The sequence below is a fragment of the Nomia melanderi genome, chromosome 7 (genome assembly GCF_051020985.1).
Source record: "Nomia melanderi isolate GNS246 chromosome 7, iyNomMela1, whole genome shotgun sequence".
NCBI lineage: Eukaryota > Metazoa > Arthropoda > Insecta > Hymenoptera > Halictidae > Nomia > Nomia melanderi.
Genome location: NC_135005.1, coordinates 3114636 through 3134049, shown reverse-complemented (window position 1 = coordinate 3134049; position 19414 = coordinate 3114636). Strand labels below are relative to the sequence as shown.

Sequence of the window (19414 nt, the reverse complement as noted above, 5' to 3'; positions counted from 1 at the left end):
GAGGACTGATAGTCCAAGCAAACAAAGATCCGATAGGAAATCTTCTAAAGCATGTTTACAAAATTTATAACGTTAATATCTATTTCTTCTAGAAAATCAAGTTTCACCTCAAGTACTAAAAGCTCGAAAAATATTCTCTTAACACTTGCAAAATAAAAATTCTGAAGTGAGTCAATTTCACCCATCCGATAGTTTCAGTGTTAATTAATTAATATTCGTTGAATACATGGTATTTAGACCCTCATTTAATGATAAAATAGTATCTTCCATGAAAATAAAATTTACAAACAAAGATGAGTTTTTAAAAACGAAAGATTTGAGTACATGGTACTCAGAGTTCTATTTAATCGTAAAATACTACCTTTCATAAAAATGAAATTTGAAAAGAAAAATCAGTTTCTAAGGAAGAAAGATCTTATTCGGAACAATTTCTGTCTTACTGTAGGCATGCCATTTGATCGTACACATACCAAGAAACGACATAGAAATCCGTATTATCGAGTTTGCGAATAACAAAGATTCCGGAGGACCGTGCTCGATAGCGTGCCGGGTAATCGAAGTCCTACTCGTAGTACTGTGGAAGAGGATCGTCGCAAAACCGGACCCCGGAGCTGCGCGGGATCGGTTTTATCGTCTTTATCATCTCCCGGAGGTGCACGGATTCGTCCGACGTTCGAAATACCATTTCCGATTCTTCCCGTTCCGCCGCGACAGCAATTTTCCTGCCTACTTCGCGGAACGACCAAGAATGATATAAAGCAGCGTTTCTTAAACTATGGGACACGACCTCAAATGGGGTCGTAAAGCGAAATGTTGGGGTAGTGAAAATTTAATTCAGATACATGAATTTAACACTAGGTTTACGAATATTTATTGTACGGTTTATTCTGTTGATCTTAGAAAAATTCACGTTCATTCATTCAGAACTTGGAAGTTAGACGTTTTAAAATAAATAATTGAGGTAGGTACATACTGGTGTAATTGCACCAATCAAAGTCGATGTAAATATTTACCAAATAGTATGTATAAAATTCAATATGCGTAAAATTGACGCGTTCCGTAAACCTCGCATTAAAGAAACATTAGTCACAATCCCTCCATTTTGAGGTCGCGAAATAATCTCGATGATAAAAGCGGTCATGGATGAAAAAGTTTAAGAAGCGTTGATATAAAGCATCGATTCGTCGATTTTCTGCGTATGCTCCGGGAGAGTGGGGAGGCGTGGAGTCACGGAGGGGTTGGTACAGAGGGTGGCTCGTAGCGACGTAGGAACGTTCTTCCGGCGAAGCGAGTCCGCAAAGATGTTTTTGCCGTGTCACGGTCGATTATAAATTAGCGAATCCCGGCAAGAGGGTTGTTACTCTTGGAAACTTCTTGCCCGTGGCCGACGGATTCAGAATTTCGAATGCGAAATGTTTTCAGGCAAGAGGACAACTCCGTGTCTGTGTTAAGCGGACCGTGCCAGATGTCGCGTTCCGTGCCATGTGTTGCGCGCCGGTTTTTAGTTCCTTTTTAAGCGACGCGGCGTAACGCTGGTCACCTCGAAACGACAGCAGGTGGCAACAGCCCTGAATTTTTCGGACATTTGGCAGCTGATGCGGCGCCGCTGTTGTTCCGGTGCCAAGTCACCGGTATCCCTGACCCACTGAACACATCTCGCGGGTGTGATCGCTGCGCGAGAAAAGTGGTTAACACTGAACGTACCGGCATTTTGTATTTACCAATTCCTACCGTAGCTGGTCAAACTATTGATTACTAAATAAAAGTAAATAAATTAGACGATGCATTTTTCTTAATGAAAACAGAAATAGAGGGAAAGATAGACATTGACAAATTGATTAATCCGATAGTGTAGGAATTGATACAAAATTCAATGAATGAATGAGAATGCGGAATTTTAAATCGTATTTTGAAACTGGTCAATTTACTCGTCGTTGTACGTTTGGTGTTAAGGGAGTGGCGCGAGCTGTTACGACATTAAGGGATGTGGGGGATGACTCTGTGTCCGTTGCTTTCGTTTTAGTTTTCTTGCACATCATAGCGTGTGTTTGGAAAAAAACGAAACCGGGGAAATGAGTTTTCTATATGGAAAAACAATGCTTTTTATTAACCTTTAAGTCCTAAACAGCGTGATGGCATTTTTCCATTACACTGTCTAAAACTGAATATCTATCGGTTCGTAGAATCAAATTAAGTTTATTTATTTTGCTTTTAATTATTTATTTTTATTTTTGTTACTACCTGCTTAGAGATGGAAAAATACAACGATCGGACTGTTCAGAATTTTTTAATGTAAAAATAGAAAAGCGTAATTTAGTTTCTGAACTCAAATGAAAAAAGCGCGATCACTTGACACTTTTTGACCGGGTTATTGCAAAAATCCGTGGTGCTCAAACAGTTACGCTACTCTTAGTTTTTTGAACTGATAATGTTAGTTTTCGGAGTATGCATCTGGGAGCAATCTGATAACACTTTTTTAATCCGTATCTTTGTATCGTTAGGATTATTATACGTAAAAACAATATGTTCGTTTAGGAATGTTAAGAATTTATTACTGAAGCAGAAAAATTTAAAAGAAAGATTGTAGCTAAGAGGATGTCTGGCAAGACATAAGGAAAGCAATGAAAAATTATCTGTAATTAATATAAGTTATTTTTTAAATTGTTTCCATTTGTAACTTTTTTGATATTAAATATTTTTAAGGAAATATTTCGTAATTTAGGACACCTAGGATTACGATTTCAACCACGAGACGCTGCTCTTAGGTCAAAGATACCAAAAAAACTGGAACCCGGTAGAAAGTACGACGGTTTGACACGTTCTGAAAATATTTGCGACAGCTCCTACGTCACTGACATATTCTTACGTGTTTTGGGCGTTGCGGACTTACGAATCGAAGTATGGCGGTAGCGGATGCGGAGCTTCCACCGCCAATGGTTCCGGTTGTGAATGGCGGTCCGAGCTTTGAAAGCATCTTCGCCACCAGCCGAGACTTCCGGTTTTCCTCCTTTAAAAAAGCCGACGTGGATATGTGCCAGGCTTCTTGTTCCAGCATCGTTCCGCCACCAACCATTTCTTAATATGGCCCAGCAGTATCTCGTGACACGAGATCTCATCATCCTCTTTCACTTATCCTTCTCTTTACTCTTTTGACCGTCATTTTGTTTCATTCATACCCGATGAAACTGAGTCTCCTTGTTAACATTGAAATCGCGATTCAGCGGCATATATTTGAATAAGAAAGTTACTTTTGTGTCGAAAAGTTCACACTAATCATAATAACGCAGGTGAATTCTATTCCCTCGTTATAATGTGAGGGTTGATAACTGCTTTTCATCTCGTCTTTTTTCACTACTGATGCAAGAGATATTTTAACGAAGAGACCATGAGAATTTAAGAAGTAATTCTTCTTCGGCGAAAAATTTTGAAAAATTGTTCTTCGGTATTGTACTATATGTTGCTATTGTAAAATACAAATGGTATCGCTTTCAAATATTTATTAGTAATTTTCATTCTGACAAATTGTACGGTGTTTTTTATTTTTATAGAACTAGACTTTTGAAATAAAACGAAGGTGTTTTGATGCACATCTTGATAAGCACGGTGTGCCAGATTTCATTCCAAATTTTTGTATGCTGCTAATTGTAAGTGGGGAATATATTAAAGCTTGATGAATAAAACCTGAAGTAAGTGGGTTGAAACATGACGCAAAATATATTCTTTTATTATCGAACACTCTATCATAGGTTCAATTTGATTCTGACTGTAGCTTTTCTACGACTAATTTATTTTTAAGGAAAATGTACTAGAATAGTTTCTTCGTTTGTCACTTATCCTTACCGAATGAATTAAACATTTCTGTTGGCCTCCTCCTCTGGCAAATTCGATTAAAAGTGTCTACGATTCGCCGAAACAATACACTCGGATACTTTGCAAATACCTTTGGGTTGTTTCGAATGGAGTTTTCAAACGAAACTTTTCTCAGTCCTGGTTAAGGAAGTTCGACGAGATCTCGTGTCGTTGAGAAGTTATACTTTTTGCAACCAACGTGCCGTCTTCCCATTCTACACGTTCGCTCTCCCCTTTTCTTTCTTTTTTATTTCTCGTTATCATGGTGTAACTTTCTCATACAGACGAAAATTCGAAGCCAATTCACCGTGAAACAGTCTCTCAAATAATGCAGTGGAAATACACTATAGACCGTAAGTTTTGAGACCATCTATATTAATGTTGTTTCTGTTCATTTACATTTGGAAGAAAATTAGAAAGTATCCAACATATATTTTTGTAAATAATTGCAGGTATCTCGTCAGTTCATTAATTAAATAACTATAACATTTAAATTCAAATTAAAAAAGTTCTTCGTTTCATGAATTAAAGTACTGTAGAATATTAGAAAACAGTGACAGATACACAAAATATTTAATACAAACTGATTCAATAAGATTTTCATCTGTAAAACACGAAAATAAACATTCACAACGGTATATAAAATATCTAAATTTCTTAAAATCCTCAAAGTTAACAAAACTTGAAAATCATAGTAAAGATAATTATGAAAAATATAGAAATTTGACTTGCACATGTAAAGAATCATAAAGTAAATATATTAAATTCTTCAAACATGAAAGAGATATATATTTTCTTCTTCCACTGAAGCTACAGAAACACCTTTAAATTGCATGGAAGACTTCATTTATGAAACGATTTGATCCTGACTTATCAACGGTGATGGTCTCAATCTCACGATCGTGAATGTACACAAAATGGCGAATATAGATAAGAAACACTAGGAAGAAAGAATATGCTTGTGCCGATATCACGATACTGACGCACTTATATAAGTATACGTGTGAATATTATACATACAATCTGATTCTGCATGTAAATATATGTACGTACATATACACACACATGTATACGTGTGAACGAATACAGGTGTATAAATGCATGTGTATATGTACATGCCAGTAGATAAGAGCATGCTGTGCGACCAGGCTCCAAGTGACGTCAGAAAGTAGGTCAGGATTTAAGCTCGATCTGCGCGTTCTATCGCCTTAAATGTATGTCACCTGCGGTTTTAATTAATCAAGTGCTAACTGCCGCACGAACGAAATGAATTTCTCTCGAACGTGAAAGCCGATTATTTGACGTTCGGTGACTCCGCTGTTTTTCTTGATTTTTCATGACGTTGCTGAGCGTCGACGCGAACCGAGATTAAATCCTTGAGACTTTACGGAAGACAAGTGAAGTGACTATGCGATAGCATGCGTAGATATCTCTTATACGGGTCCACCTCCGCTTTGTGAAACACTTTCGTAATTGACGGGGTGGAGGTTGTTGGGCGTCGAGAGCTGACGTTATGAGGATGCTTTATGGAACAGAGGTTTCCGGAACTTCGTGAGAATCAAGCTGTGGTGCTTCGTGTGATACGGTCGGGCGATAAACGCCTAAAACATTTCGTGTTCCTATTGGAAATTCTGTGCTTCTACTTGTTTGTGAATTTTTGTTTTTGTGTACGCGTAAGTCTAGAGGTTAATTTGAAATGGTTAGCAGTTAGAAACGATGAAAAGATTCTTTATATCTCAAACGTAATATAAAATAAATAGCTGAATTGATTAGAATTGAATGTGAACTATTCTAGTACACTCTACAAATGTTTCAGCTGGTTTAGTTGGTAGTACATTCAAGTTAAATAGGTACTATTTATCAGATTTTGAAAAATATTGAAAATGAAATTTTTAATTTAATATATATGTTTTTCTGATGAAGATAGTTAGAAGTTTAATTAAAATTTTTGTGGACATCTGTGTTCTAATAGGTTAAGCAAAAATGTATTACTAAATAGTAAATAACTATTATTAACAGCATTTGTAAGATATTATTTTACGATAACTTTGTATACTAGATAGTACAGAAATTAAAATTGAAAAGTACGTCTTCTTTTGTACTATTTGCACCCGAGTGTATTACATTCCGAAATCCAATGGAATTTAGGAGAATGGAGACGGAATAGAGGACTATAATGAACGGGAAGGTAAAAACCGCTCATTGCCAATCATTCGCCAACGTTAGGTTATTAATTATGAATTTCTCTTTGCCTTTTTCATCGGTCAGTGAGCGAATCTTGAAACTTCAAATTGTTAAAGAAACTTCACAGATGCATGGGCAATACTATTCGCATTTACGTTTACTCGTTGTACAGCTACGTGAATGTATATAAGTAACAAGTCAACATGTGTACCTAACGTTTCACCTACGCCATAATACATAATAAAGAATTAAGGGCGACATTACATGGTATTAAGGGAATAATTTCAAAAAAGTTTGAAACTAAGGCAGACGCTAAATTAGATGTCTAATTGAGGTTTTCAAAAATATTTTTAGTCACTATGTATCATTTCCTTTTTTATCTTCAATTTTCAGAGTTTGTTTAATTATTTGGAATTTTACGTATGTTTTATTATATAATTGAAGTTAGAATTTTCTACATATTTCCTATTATCTAATAGCCAAATTTATTTATCTAGATTGATAATCGGATGATTCTAATAGTTTGTCTTACGTTTCAAAATTTTAATTAGAATAATGGAGCAAAGAGTGGCAGAATTATATAGAAGGAATACTGAAAGTAATTTGAGAGCAAATACTGAAGCATAAAAGGAAGACGTATTTTTTTATGGTTAAACTTCAGATGTTCATGCATTTATAATACATAAAGATTCGAAAGACTAAAAAGTATAATAAAATTTAATGTAGTGCTCTTTTATTACTATTACCCCGACTTCATTAACCAAACATAGTGAAATATCATTCCTTATTTAATTCTTTTTATTAAAATATTTTAATAAATTAAGTAGTTTGTATTTTGTTCTTGACTGCCTGAAATCCTCATTGGAGAGATTCAGCAACCCATGATTTAATTGTCATACTCGTTTTGACATAACAATAAAAGAATAAAAATATTTTTACTTTAATTTTTATCTAAACTTTCGTCCAGATTTTTTAAGCTATTTTTTTCTCTGTCTCTCTCTTAATAGAAAGAATTTGAAACCCGTAATGGTGGAAGAGGAGGTAGTTCGCGACGCAACACATAGTTAAGATAATGGCTTTGGTCAGCCAACTAATTTGACGTTTACCGTAGTTTCATCGAAGTTATGGATGGAGGTCTCAACGTGTACCAACGCTGCTTGAATAAAATAAAGCTTAACGATGAAACTTTAGTGCTTGAACTGCCAAAAACCATCTTTCATTGTATATTACCCCACAAAATTTATATCAGCACATTTTGTTCATACGAGTCATTAATTTGTCAAAATAATTAACTCCATAAAATGGAAAATAGGACAATTTTATTTTCAAAAGTAGAGAAAAGTAAAGCGATCCGGTGATAATTATTGTACCAATAAATATCATAATATAATAATTAATAAATATGATATTAAGTCCAGCAATAATTATCATTAAAAATTGAAAGCAGAAAATGGAAGTTAATCACTTTGACCTAAAAACGATTCATGTATTATTCAACATCCTGTTGACAACGTATTATTATATATTTATCGACACTTAATTTTGCAAGCGGAGTTCACTCCGAAATTCTCTTCAAAGACTTGGCCAGGTTGCGACCTCCCTTTGTTAAAGAAGACATTCATTGAGATGCTCTTGGAACGGAGAATCCCAATTACCGTACACCAAGTCGAACAGCTTTGATCTTAGAACGACATCAGATCGAATTATGTGGAGGAAAAGCGTACTTAGTCTGCCTCGGTTTTATTCCATGCGCCTCGAGGTCCTTCTCCAATTGCCGTATCCTGATCCTGGCCATGTCCAGCTCGTGCTTCACTTTCCATAAGTGTGTGTCGCAGATGGGGTCCCTGCATCTGTGGAACCTCAAGATATCCTGCGCTTCGAATACTGCTCCACGGAATGTCAGTGATTTGCCCATGCTCTTCAAAGAATATGACATTCACGTAGTATTAAATTAGACGCATTTTATAATGGTAATTTTTAAGACAATATTAGATAATTTGATTTTATTCAGGAATTAACGTAAATAAAATAGATTATAGAACATGGGAAGTCATAAGTTTTGGAACGTTAAAATGTGATACGCAGATTATTGATTTTATGAATTTATAGTAGACATACGTGTCTGCAATTCGGTATAATAGAGTATTCGGTGAAGATTAATGAGATTTATAACTTATTCAAAACTTGGTAAATAGATTGTGATTTTTGCGTGAAGTATTGGTGTTAATTGATTTATTCTGTCATATTTCCATTTAGTTTAAAATGAAATAAATTATGGACACACTAAAATCCATAGTCTGTTGATAAATCTGAATGACAAATTATTCATGACAGTATATTCTGTAATAATGTAAGCTTGAAATATAACTGCTAAAGCGTTAAAAAATTGCAAATATTTACGTAAAAAAAAAATAAGATAGATTAGTACGTATGTATTGATTAGACGATATCTTTATAGAATCTGACTGACAAGGGAAGTTATCGAACTCAAAAATTCAAAAGTTATTAAACAGTATATTTAAAAAAGGCAAAAAAATGGAAAATTGGAAAAAATACAAATTTTTCTTTTCCGTGGATTATATTGAGGATGGTGCGAGATAGAGAAAAAAAGTTTCAACAAAAAATACATTGTTCTTTCACATCTATAAAATTTTCTGTTGCAAATTTTTTGAATTCTTGAGTTTGATTAGTTATAAGATAAAATATAACTACGACAATTCGTCCTTGTTTTTCATAACAATACAGGATACACAATTCATTAACACATTCGCGACCAGAGTCACATATTTCCTCAATATTTTGTATCTTATGTAAAGAAAATTCAATTACTTTCACGAAGTTTACACGATTTCTTTCCTTATTTTATCTGCATCTTACAAAAACGATTTGTTGCATTTAATAAAGCACTGTAATTATGAAGATCGCATACTGACACGTTGATCGAGAACGTTGATCGCGAACGTGTTGATAACATATTACAGTTAAATATTGAATCTGCGTTAAACAGAATTAAAAGTTTATCCCGATCAATATACCCGGGATAAAATGGATCACGCAGGAAGGAGCTTACCAGACTGAAAAGTGCGCAACAGCCACCGCCGTCGCTTCGCGCCAGATGCTGCCTGACGTATTTGAAATACAAATGTTCTAGAAGTAGAAAGGCTGCGGCCAAAAGGATTCCCATCATCAGTAAGAGGAACGCAGATAAGAACTGTTCCAGTGCTAAGGGATCGCTGCTCTTTTGAACCTCCTTTTCTGGCTTACAGGTGCCCGTCATCCAGTACCTCCTGAGACGCTCCAAATCCCCTGAAATATTAAGCATTACCTCCTTTAGAAAGAAATCCATATTAACGTACGTGTAGTAATAGTTTTAACAAATTTTATAATACGTAATTTCTCTTCACATCATTAAATTTGAGTTCTGAATAAAACTTCACGAGAAGAATAAAAGTATGGAGGAAGCAATAATTGACAATGAATTATATGTAATACTTGATGATGGTTGTCAGCATTTCTGGGAACACGATAATTTACACTTTTTATGTAAGAATTGTTATTTATATACTTTGACAGCAGCTGACGTTAGACGAATTTTAATTTGATTGTTATTATTATTATAGATTTGATATTCACTTAAAATACGAAACATATATTCATCTACTTTTGCTAATAATTTTATTATCTTGAGTATATTGTAATGTAATAAAAGGTTTTTAGGTAAACAAGGAAGAAATCTGAATTAAGTCGTTTAAAATTTATTAAACGTATTGTTTATTATATTCATCATCGTTATAAGCATAGAAAATCTATAGCCTAGTAAGTATATCAGAGATTTATATTTGTGCTGGCATACTGTAAATAAGACAAGGTACAAGTTTTATTAGCAATTATTGTTTGTCAATTAAAATTGAAAACTCAACGATTTTGAAAAGGAATTTTTTATTTATAATTATATATATATATATATATTTATCTCATGTTTTTTTATAAAAAGGACACTCGATTAAATGATCACTCAAGCAGTTCCTAATTTTAAAATGGAATACTACTTAAAATTTTCATTTTATTTTCTGTCATCTTGTTACAACGAAATTCTAAAACATATCAGTACCATTGTTTCTGTAGTCCAGTAGACGTTTGTTGAACATCTGCAGGTACTTGGAATTTCTAGGAAACGCAAGACCATATCCTGTCATGGCGTACCAGGATCCTACGGTTAGTAACCGACAGTCTTCATCCTGTGCCACCAAATAGTCCAAAACCGTTCCATCGTAGATAAAAGCGTCCAGTTCCCTGTTGTAGAGGGAATACTGTTCCTCAGAAATCATTCGAGAAGAAAGAAGAATTCATTGGAAATTCTTTGGACGAACGAACAAAACGAAATCGTCACGGATTTCTCTAAAATTTTTACTTTAAAATCACGAAGTTCAGTTTTTTGTCAGTACTTTCTTGTTCATCAGTAAATACATTTGACTCAATCTTTCTACTGAAATATAGATTATTCGATGAATTGTAAATAAAGAATATTTTTCCACAGAGATTATAATGAATCATATAATCAGAAAAGTGTGAATCGATGGAAACTCTTGAAGAAAAAATTTAAAAACGTATAATGAAACTAAAAAGTAAAATAATAAGAAGTACTAACTTTATTTTCAAATGTTACTTTTAAAACACTGCATTTATAAATTTGGGTACTAAACATTTATTATTAAGCTTTATTGATATTCAATCGAACTACGTTTTTCATCCTCAACTTTCAGGGGTAATTTTGTTTCTTGAGTATGAATGATGGAGACTAAACAAAATAATACGCAACAAACATTTTTGTGAGAACTATTTTTTACCAATATCTTATAAAAATTGGCGGATATTACAAATTTTTCATTCGAACATGGATAAATTGGTTTTATCTTCTCAAGTTTTCTGGTAAAAGGTTTAACAAACGAAAATTCGATTTATAAATATTTTGAATAGTGATTGTAGAATTAATGATTCTACATAGATGAGTCTACCTATTGTACAAATTACAAATATAGTATAGTAACTGTAATAGAACCTTGATATCCAAATAAAAGTAAACTTCAACTTCTATAATTCAAGGTTCTTCCGAATTCGAATTGTAGAAGTACAATACATACTAAATCTAACAAATAATTCAAGTCACGAACTTTTCATATTTCAAATTGTATAGGTTTCATACCGAACCACAGAGAAAACAATAAAAAAACTTTAACTTAGATATAAAAGTAAACTTCGATTTATAGAGGTTGGAATTCTTCCAAGTTTAAGTTGTACAGCTAAAGCACATACCAAGAAATAGAGGATTTTGTAACAAACCGAAAGGGAATGAAGGAACTTTACAAGTTATAGAGCTTCTCAAGTGATCGAGCTTCTACTGTATAAAATTTTCATTTTCGAACACTCGATATTACTCAAGCAATTACGGAGGCATTGTGCGTCAACGGATTTCACGCTAGTCGACCGCTAAGGAGGTAGTCCGCGGTTAATCGTCGCGATGAAAACGGGTCGAAGTTATTCGCAGATTAGCGCGAGGCATGTGCCGTTTCCGAAACTTCGGCACCGACTCATATACAGGGTGTCCCAAGTTTTAATGTTCAAACTTTATCAGTATATTCTACAGCACTATATTTTTTAAAAAGTTATAACATGAATGCGGAATATAAATAATATATAGTAACCGACTTGCTGTTAGTGCGAGCATTAGCTCGAATAGATTAATGTATTTACTACTTGACATCGTCACGTTCAGGGTTAATCAGCGCTTCATTTCAAAATGTCTACCGTTCTTGGTAATACATGATTGACAGCGATCAAAGATTAAATTTATAACTTTGCGAAATTCGTTTCTGTTCTGTTTGATTTAATCTTTTGTATTCATTCATTAACACAGCTTCCATAAGCACACTGAATGTAAATATTGCTAATCTATTCGAGCGAATGCTCGCAGTCACAGCAAGTCGGTTACTATTCCTACATTCCTTGTATTTCGTATTTTTGTTGCGATGATTATTTGAAAATTTTTCCATATTACAAGTAACACTACTTAATGCAGTGACATTCAACAAGATAAACCAGCAATAATAATAACGCAGTTCGATTACATAATTTGATATTCCATTATTTTCATTTTGTATATTTTTCTCGGAAAAATCGTAAAGCACTCGACGTGTTAACAAAACTCTATGCGAGCTATGTTTACATAATATTTATTTCTTATTTAGTGCCATAGAATATACTGACAAAGCCTGAATATTAAAACCTTAGACACCCTGTATGTGGGAACATTAAGCGGCGCGGTCGATCGTTGTTGAACTTTAACTACAACAGCCCGTAATTTCGGCGACTGCCGGCGGTATTATCGAGCCCAGTGGCCCGGGTATCGGGTGTCTCTACTTACCCGCTGATAACGGCTTCGATCCCCTCGCCTACGTTGCTTTTATTGAACGCCTTCATGTAAGAGTGCATCTCCTTGAAATATTTCGATAGAGTGCTCTCCGTATGGCTCCACGGCATCGTGCCGAATTTGTACATCGGCTTGTGGGACCAGGGCTTCGCTAAACGCGGATCGTCCAGGCCTTGGAATTCGTGGAACTCTTCCCTCGTGATCATGAAGGCAGCCAGATTGGCAGTGTAAATGGCGAGGAACACCACGGCGAATAACGCCCATACGTTCGTCATGAATCTGTGTAATTCAATTCCTTTTATAAGTCAAATGATAATGATGATAACTTGCAATGAAAGGTATCGTTGAGATACAAAAATTATAAAACTTTGTGGCTAAGTAGAGTATGTCAAGTTAACACATTGCAATTTTATTTTCGTGCTGAGTTTCACCTTTAAAGGATGAAACCACTCCTTGAAAAAAAAATTTTTTTCTTTCCCGTGGATTGTTTTAAGAATAAGTTTGAACTTTTTAAAAAATTGGTTTAATTTATTCTGATGTAAACAAAAGTTTCATTCGTCAGTTTGAAATTCTGCGTATCGTGGTAGTTGTGATTCAGAACCTGCATTATGATTAGCACTACAGCAGCGGCAATAGGATGCAAAGAGTTAATATCGGTAAGGCTTAAACTCGAATTGGGCGTGACAGCTACATCTCGCATAGAGTCGGAAGCACGCATCCAAATATCCATAGGAAATGGTGTTCGCGCAATATTAATCGGTCAATATCGACGGTTGCGCGTATTTACTGCGAAGGATTACGAACGGAATGCTGTTTCGCTCGTACACCTCTGCGGTTCCTGAAATTATTATTCTCTGATGAGATATGGTCCTGTATTAAGAACACCCTGTCGGTGATTGGGCGGCGGCTGTTACACCGAACATTTCGCTGCGCGGTAGACTTCAGACCTTTATGCAAATTCAAGTTTTAAAGAGTATAATTAGTAAACTGTGGATTTTTATGTATTTACGGAAAATTTGTAAGTGAAACACAAAATACACAATACAGAAGGTATATAAAATATTCAAAATATTGTATATTCTACGAGTATTCGAAAGTAATTCAGGCTTTTTTAATTCGATTTTTAATATATTTCTATTTTTAATGATATTTTTAAAATTTGAATTTGCATTAAAATTCGCCGTTTAATACTAGCTGACTTTTTGATAATAGTTCTTAAGCTTTCCATATGTCTCGTTTAATAGTAAGAGGAATTTAGTAATTTAAATTTAACAATTCCCTAAAGTTTGACTTTAAGTTAACGTTTATGTTGTCATTAATTTAAATTTCAACAGAAAATTTATGTTATAATATATTAAGTGAAAGGAAGTAGAGAAAATCGAAATTAAAGATTTACGGTTGAACCATGAATACTTTAGGTACGTAAGTAATATTATTACGTATTTTTTTCCCATCGGAAATTACTCCACCGTTATAATATTTATCAGAATGCTACTGACGGCAGGTTAGAGGACGCACATAGTGGTGTGTAACATGTGCTACGAACGCAATGTGGGCAATATATATCTTTATATAGCCAGTGAATTTTAAATAACAGTTTGAGGTATTCACTTCAGTTAAGTCTTTAATCTGTTACATTATCCTGAGATTGTATTATATTGATAATTTCGATCAAATTAAACCTTCTCCAGGCATATCAAAGAACTTACACAACTTTGATTTTTAGTAATCAAAAGATTTCATACTAATTCTCTATGAAAAGAAAGTTAAAATTTCATAGCATTAAAAATTCTTTCACCAAGATGGAAAAACCAAATAAACACCTGAATTAAATTTGATTTTAGAGATATTTCAGAACAAGAATAACCTTCGGGTAGTTAAAAAAATTTAGTATAATTCAATATTTGGAACGTTCAAATGTCCATAACATCATACTACAGAGGGTATTTTAATTGATTTTAAAATCATAATTGTGTCATTACTAATACTCGTAGGTAAACATTCTTTAATAATAGTTGACTAGTTTCGAGAGGAATATATTATAGTTTTATTGCCTCGTTTATAAGTGAAGGCGTGAAGGTCATCTGAAGGTCAATTTTATTCTTTGAAATGGAATTCTATACATTTTTGTACCAGTCGGTGCAACTTGTTATTCTTTATAAAAAAAATATGAACCTATTTACATCAAAAGTTAATAGTTTAGGAGATATTTTAATTTAAATATTAAATCGTTACTCTTTAACTAATTTCAACTTTATTCCTAGACAAAGTTCGACACAGCCACTATTTAAATTACGATATTTTGTAAATCGTGAAAGAAACGTTGTCAAGATCAAGTGAACTATTCTGATATATAATCAAAATTAATTAGCCGGAAGAAAATGCAGTAAACGGTAATATTTACTGTTTATCAGTTTGAAAAGAAACCATGAGTAACTCATCGGAGTTGCGAGACTTATGTAAGTGAAACGTGAAACGAAACGAGCACATTTGAATTCACGTCTCGCCGCTCGAGAGGTAAAATGTACATTTTTCACGGATAATGTTGCGAGTAGATACAGTTTCTTGGCACAGACGGAAGTATTCTGCCGTGGGGAATATATTTCGTTCCGCGGGTCCGCACCATAATCTAAGATATTACTTTTTGATTTAAACGACTTCCTCTTACTACCATTCGTAAATTATTCTGCGTTGTGTATGCCAACTAGATGCATTACCGCCCACCGCGTCGTCGCATAAAATCCAATTAGCAAAATCACCACTGTATCTTTGGTTTAAACAGAAACATCACGCCACCACTTTGCTAGTGCGAACCGTATAATTTGTCAGCTTTATCGGAAAATTTTGTCGTTTGTAACGTTTTTAATTTCTTCATAATGAAATGGGTATTTCAACGTTGATCTGAAAATGTATCGAAACCTTTTGCGTACAAATATTTTCGTTGAAATACGAACCAAAAGAGGCCGAATTCTCCAATAAACTGGAAAATAATAATGAAAATGTTCTTTATTGGTATGAATGCGAAATTATCGAAAATAATTTTCATTTTGTTATTGGGCTGCAGTTGACTGAACGATAAATCAACGTATAGACACGTAATTTGCACATCAATGGGAAGTTTACAGCAATATAAACATTTTTACTGATTTGTGAATGAAGACAAATAAAGTTGTACAGTTTTTTTTTAATATGTAAACGTAAGTTTTCAATTTCTCAAGCAACTAGAATTATTTTCTTCATATTTCCAACCAACTAAAATGAATATTCACACTTTATGCGAGAAATTCTTCTTAACACGTTGATTGCTGCAGGGGTCACCGACGACCAGAGCTTCCAAATTACAAAAAAATAATTGGAACTTGTAAAATAATTGGTGCCAAATAAATATAATTAGTAGCGTAAATAACTAGATAACTGTGTACCGTAAGAAACGTGATATCAAATAATTATCTTTGCTATAGAAAGAATAAGTGATACATAGAACGCTGTTGTTCTTCGTGGCAATCTACGTTTCGAACACTTTACAAAAGATGCCAAACTTTATTACTAAACTATGAACAACATTTTCGAACTTCTCAATATACTGATAGTAGAAATAAATAAAAAATATACGGAAGTACCTTAAAGAAAAGACAATGCAGATGTCGATGCAGATGTTCTAAAATTAACATTAAATAAGTAAAGACGAAAATAAAAATAATACAAATATTGTCTTTCCGCAACGTTCAGTCACATTAAATTGTACATGTAGTAAGAAAAAAAGCAGTCAGAATTGTTTTGTTGCATTTTCTAAATTTCCCATAACTTTTTGATGCGATATTGTTCCTAAAAGCAGACGCATTAATCGGCTTCGATCGATCGACGATTCATAACAAAGAATTTAATTACGGTAGAATTTGTTTCACCGACCTGGCTGTAAATCCTCTGGGAGAATCGATATGGACGGCTGCCTGAAATAATACGGCCCAGACCAACCAGTATGTGCGACAGAAAGAGAAACGGTGGTTGGGCGACGGATTCTTCTGTAACCAATAGAAATACTCTTTGTTACCCGTTTATGGTTGTTAAACAAGCGAAGCGTAGCAACAACGATGCGATAATAACAGATCAATCAACACTGTCACGAGACACAGGGAGTGACAAAGGAGATGTCCTTTAACAATCACAGTAGAAACATTGGTAAATGGTTGCTTCTTACGGAGGTTAACCCTTTAGGTCCCAAATAAAAACTTTTGGAGAGAATACATTTATTTTCATAATATACGTTAATTAACTTATCATTTTTGTCAGCAATAAATATTTTCATAAAGAATGCAATTATTTTGCTGATATCGAAATATATGATTTCAAGGTAATGCCATCAGGAACTAAAAGGTTAAACAATTGAAGGGTTTACTGTAAGAACGAGGCAGCTCCACTTTCAGATTATGTAAGTAAATCAACGAAAATCAATCAAAAAGCAGGTATTGTTTCAAATGCACTGTAACTTTATGATCAACTAATATTTGTGTTAATAAATGTTTACATTGAACAAGGAACCCATATAGTTCTTGTTATTTCAATAAACACAATTTCAATATTCGAGCTGCCTTTTTGTCTCAAAGTAGAAAAAGAAGTAGCAAATATCAGTTATAGAAACGAAATTTTAAATGAGAGTATATTTTATCATAATGTTAATTATGATAAAATTTAAAATTAAAATTATTAAAACGTTAAAAATGTTCATGCTTTAATAAAATATGATTTATGGCGTGAAATCATTTTTAAATACTTAAAGAAAGAAAATAATCAGTGTAAAACATATAACTATATGAAAGTAAGATTGATGTATGTAATTGATTAATAATAACAATAATAATAAATTGCCTGAAGCTAATTTCTTTTTGTACCATATGAAAGATCACATTTATAAAAGTGAAATTACATACTTAACAAAAAATATGTGGAAAATGAAGCTGCCTCCTTTTTGCAGTAAACCCTGCAATTGTAGAGGTTGCATGAGAAATCGTGATACATTGATTTTTCTCTACACCTGTAATATGATATCCTAGACATTACTACTTCTTTCTATTAATTAAGCCTCCTATTTCCAAACCAATGAGAAAATTTAATTATTGGTGTAAAGAAATTTTTGGATTAATCTACTTTCGCAGACTTTTTATTTATAATCCTTTGATAGAGATCAATTATTATAAATAATATTATTATATGTGAGTTGATTGAGTTCATATTATATTATTATAATATTATAATATTATTTACAACGCCGTACTTATAATTGTTTTAGTAAGTTTGAAAGAATTTAATCAAGGAAGTAAATATGATTAATCATAAATCGTGGTATTTGTTTCATTAAATCGAATAATGTTCTTACACACCTTATTTTTTGCATTTACGTTATAAATATTAATCGCATTTTAATCATACTCGTATAAATAATCATAAAAGCTATTATAAAATTGTGTTGAAATAAAAACACGATACTGTAACTAACAACTTTCAGCGTATAATAATAAATAAAATGTATCATCTAAAAAATATGAATTAATAAATCAATTAAGTTACTTTTGCACATGTATTACGACAGAGATATACAAGTCCACGTAAACTGTTAAGAGGGTATAAAGGAATACCAATACGAAGAATCCATGAAACATTCAACTGGGTCAAGTATTATAGAATTCATAAAGTCATCAAGCAAAAGCTTCGGTCGTGATATTCCATGCAACATAATTCACAGAAATCAAATTAAAGGGAAAAGTTCTCCAATCCAAAAAAGTTCATGCTACAATGGAAAAGAATATTTTTCCCAGGTAAAAACAACGAAACGATACAGCTAACGTTAATGTGCATAATAGGTAGTAGAACGGGACGCTGTCCTTTTATAATTTGTCACTCTTCTCTGCTACAGTGTCGGAATGTGAGATATCATTAAGATTAACGACGTTGTCCAGTGTGTAATTTGTTCAATGAGGAATCGGTGCTGGTAGGTGAAAAAGAAAACACCATACACAAGTAATAAGAAGCGAAATTAATAGTACCAGCCTCCGCGCAGCGCCTGAAGGGTTTACCTTCATGTTGAAACCGGATGGTGACAGCCATTCGAAGAAGAGAATCATTATGGTGGCCGCGTGGATGGCGACGATGCCCACTAACATCCATGACGCAGTGTCGAACGGTTCTGAAAGGTAACAGAAATATTCAATCGTAATAAACGAAAGTAGACGTACTAAATTTTTCATAATTTCTGTTGTCACTTATTATTTTCTATTCTAAAATTGTACTTCCGAATCATATCTTCTAGCCTATTGGAGAACATACTAATTCGAAGCAAATTTTTTGATGAAAATAATAAACTATTTTGTAAATTCTTATGAAATATACTAAATGCAGTTTTGTAATATTTCTAAAAGTAATAACGTATGTTGCTAGAAAGTGGAAAAAGGAAAATGTAGGCAAATGTAAAAGGAAACCTAGAATACTAAAACACTTGTGTAATAAAATACTATACATAAATTAGGTCACAAAGTAAAACACTTCTATTATAAAGAATTATACGTGAGAAAATGAAAAGATTCGGAGAAGTAAACAAAAAGTTAAAATATAGAATAGAATGAATACAAATACATAGAAATATAGGAATATCTATGGATTTCCTCGAAAGCTAATAATTCCATATTTTTGATTTATTTTAACGTAATGATTCATTTCTTGCCTGCGTGCGCCATATTTTCGGCAGCAACCCCTTATTAAAGACGGAGTTACAGTTTCTCTGTTGCACTGCATAATATCTAATAATGACATTGTAAGTTCTTACTTTGTTCGCATTTATAACGAGACAAAAGTTGTCATAGAATCGGCTTGGCTTTGTGTTGAAAGTCAAAAGACCAAGTTAAAAGTTACTTAAACCTTTACTTATGACGTGTATTGACGTGACATAGTGATTTAATTATT

At 33.3% G+C, this 19414-nt stretch overlaps 1 protein-coding gene across 10 annotated transcripts in view; it reads right to left on the bottom strand.

The window, feature by feature from the left end:
• Positions 1 to 19414, bottom strand: part of Nmdar2 (glutamate ionotropic receptor NMDA type subunit 2) — a 466012-nt gene that overhangs the window by 9415 nt on the left and 437183 nt on the right. For 6 of the 10 annotated variants that reach the window (XM_076369021.1, XM_076369016.1, XM_076369017.1 and 3 more), the window contains 7 exons: positions 18502 to 18641; positions 16370 to 16482; positions 12455 to 12739; positions 10145 to 10326; positions 9104 to 9339; positions 7758 to 7951; positions 2891 to 3007 (listed from right to left, as the gene is read on the bottom strand). In XM_076369021.1, coding sequence (XP_076225136.1) covers positions 2891 to 3007; positions 7758 to 7951; positions 9104 to 9339; positions 10145 to 10326; positions 12455 to 12739; positions 16370 to 16482; positions 18502 to 18641 — 1267 coding nt within the window. The remainder of the gene's footprint in view (positions 1 to 2890; positions 3008 to 7757; positions 7952 to 9103; positions 9340 to 10144; positions 10327 to 12454; positions 12740 to 16369; positions 16483 to 18501; positions 18642 to 19414) is intronic. The other 4 variants (XM_076369023.1, XM_076369026.1, XM_076369024.1 and 1 more) reach the window with 3 other exon arrangements.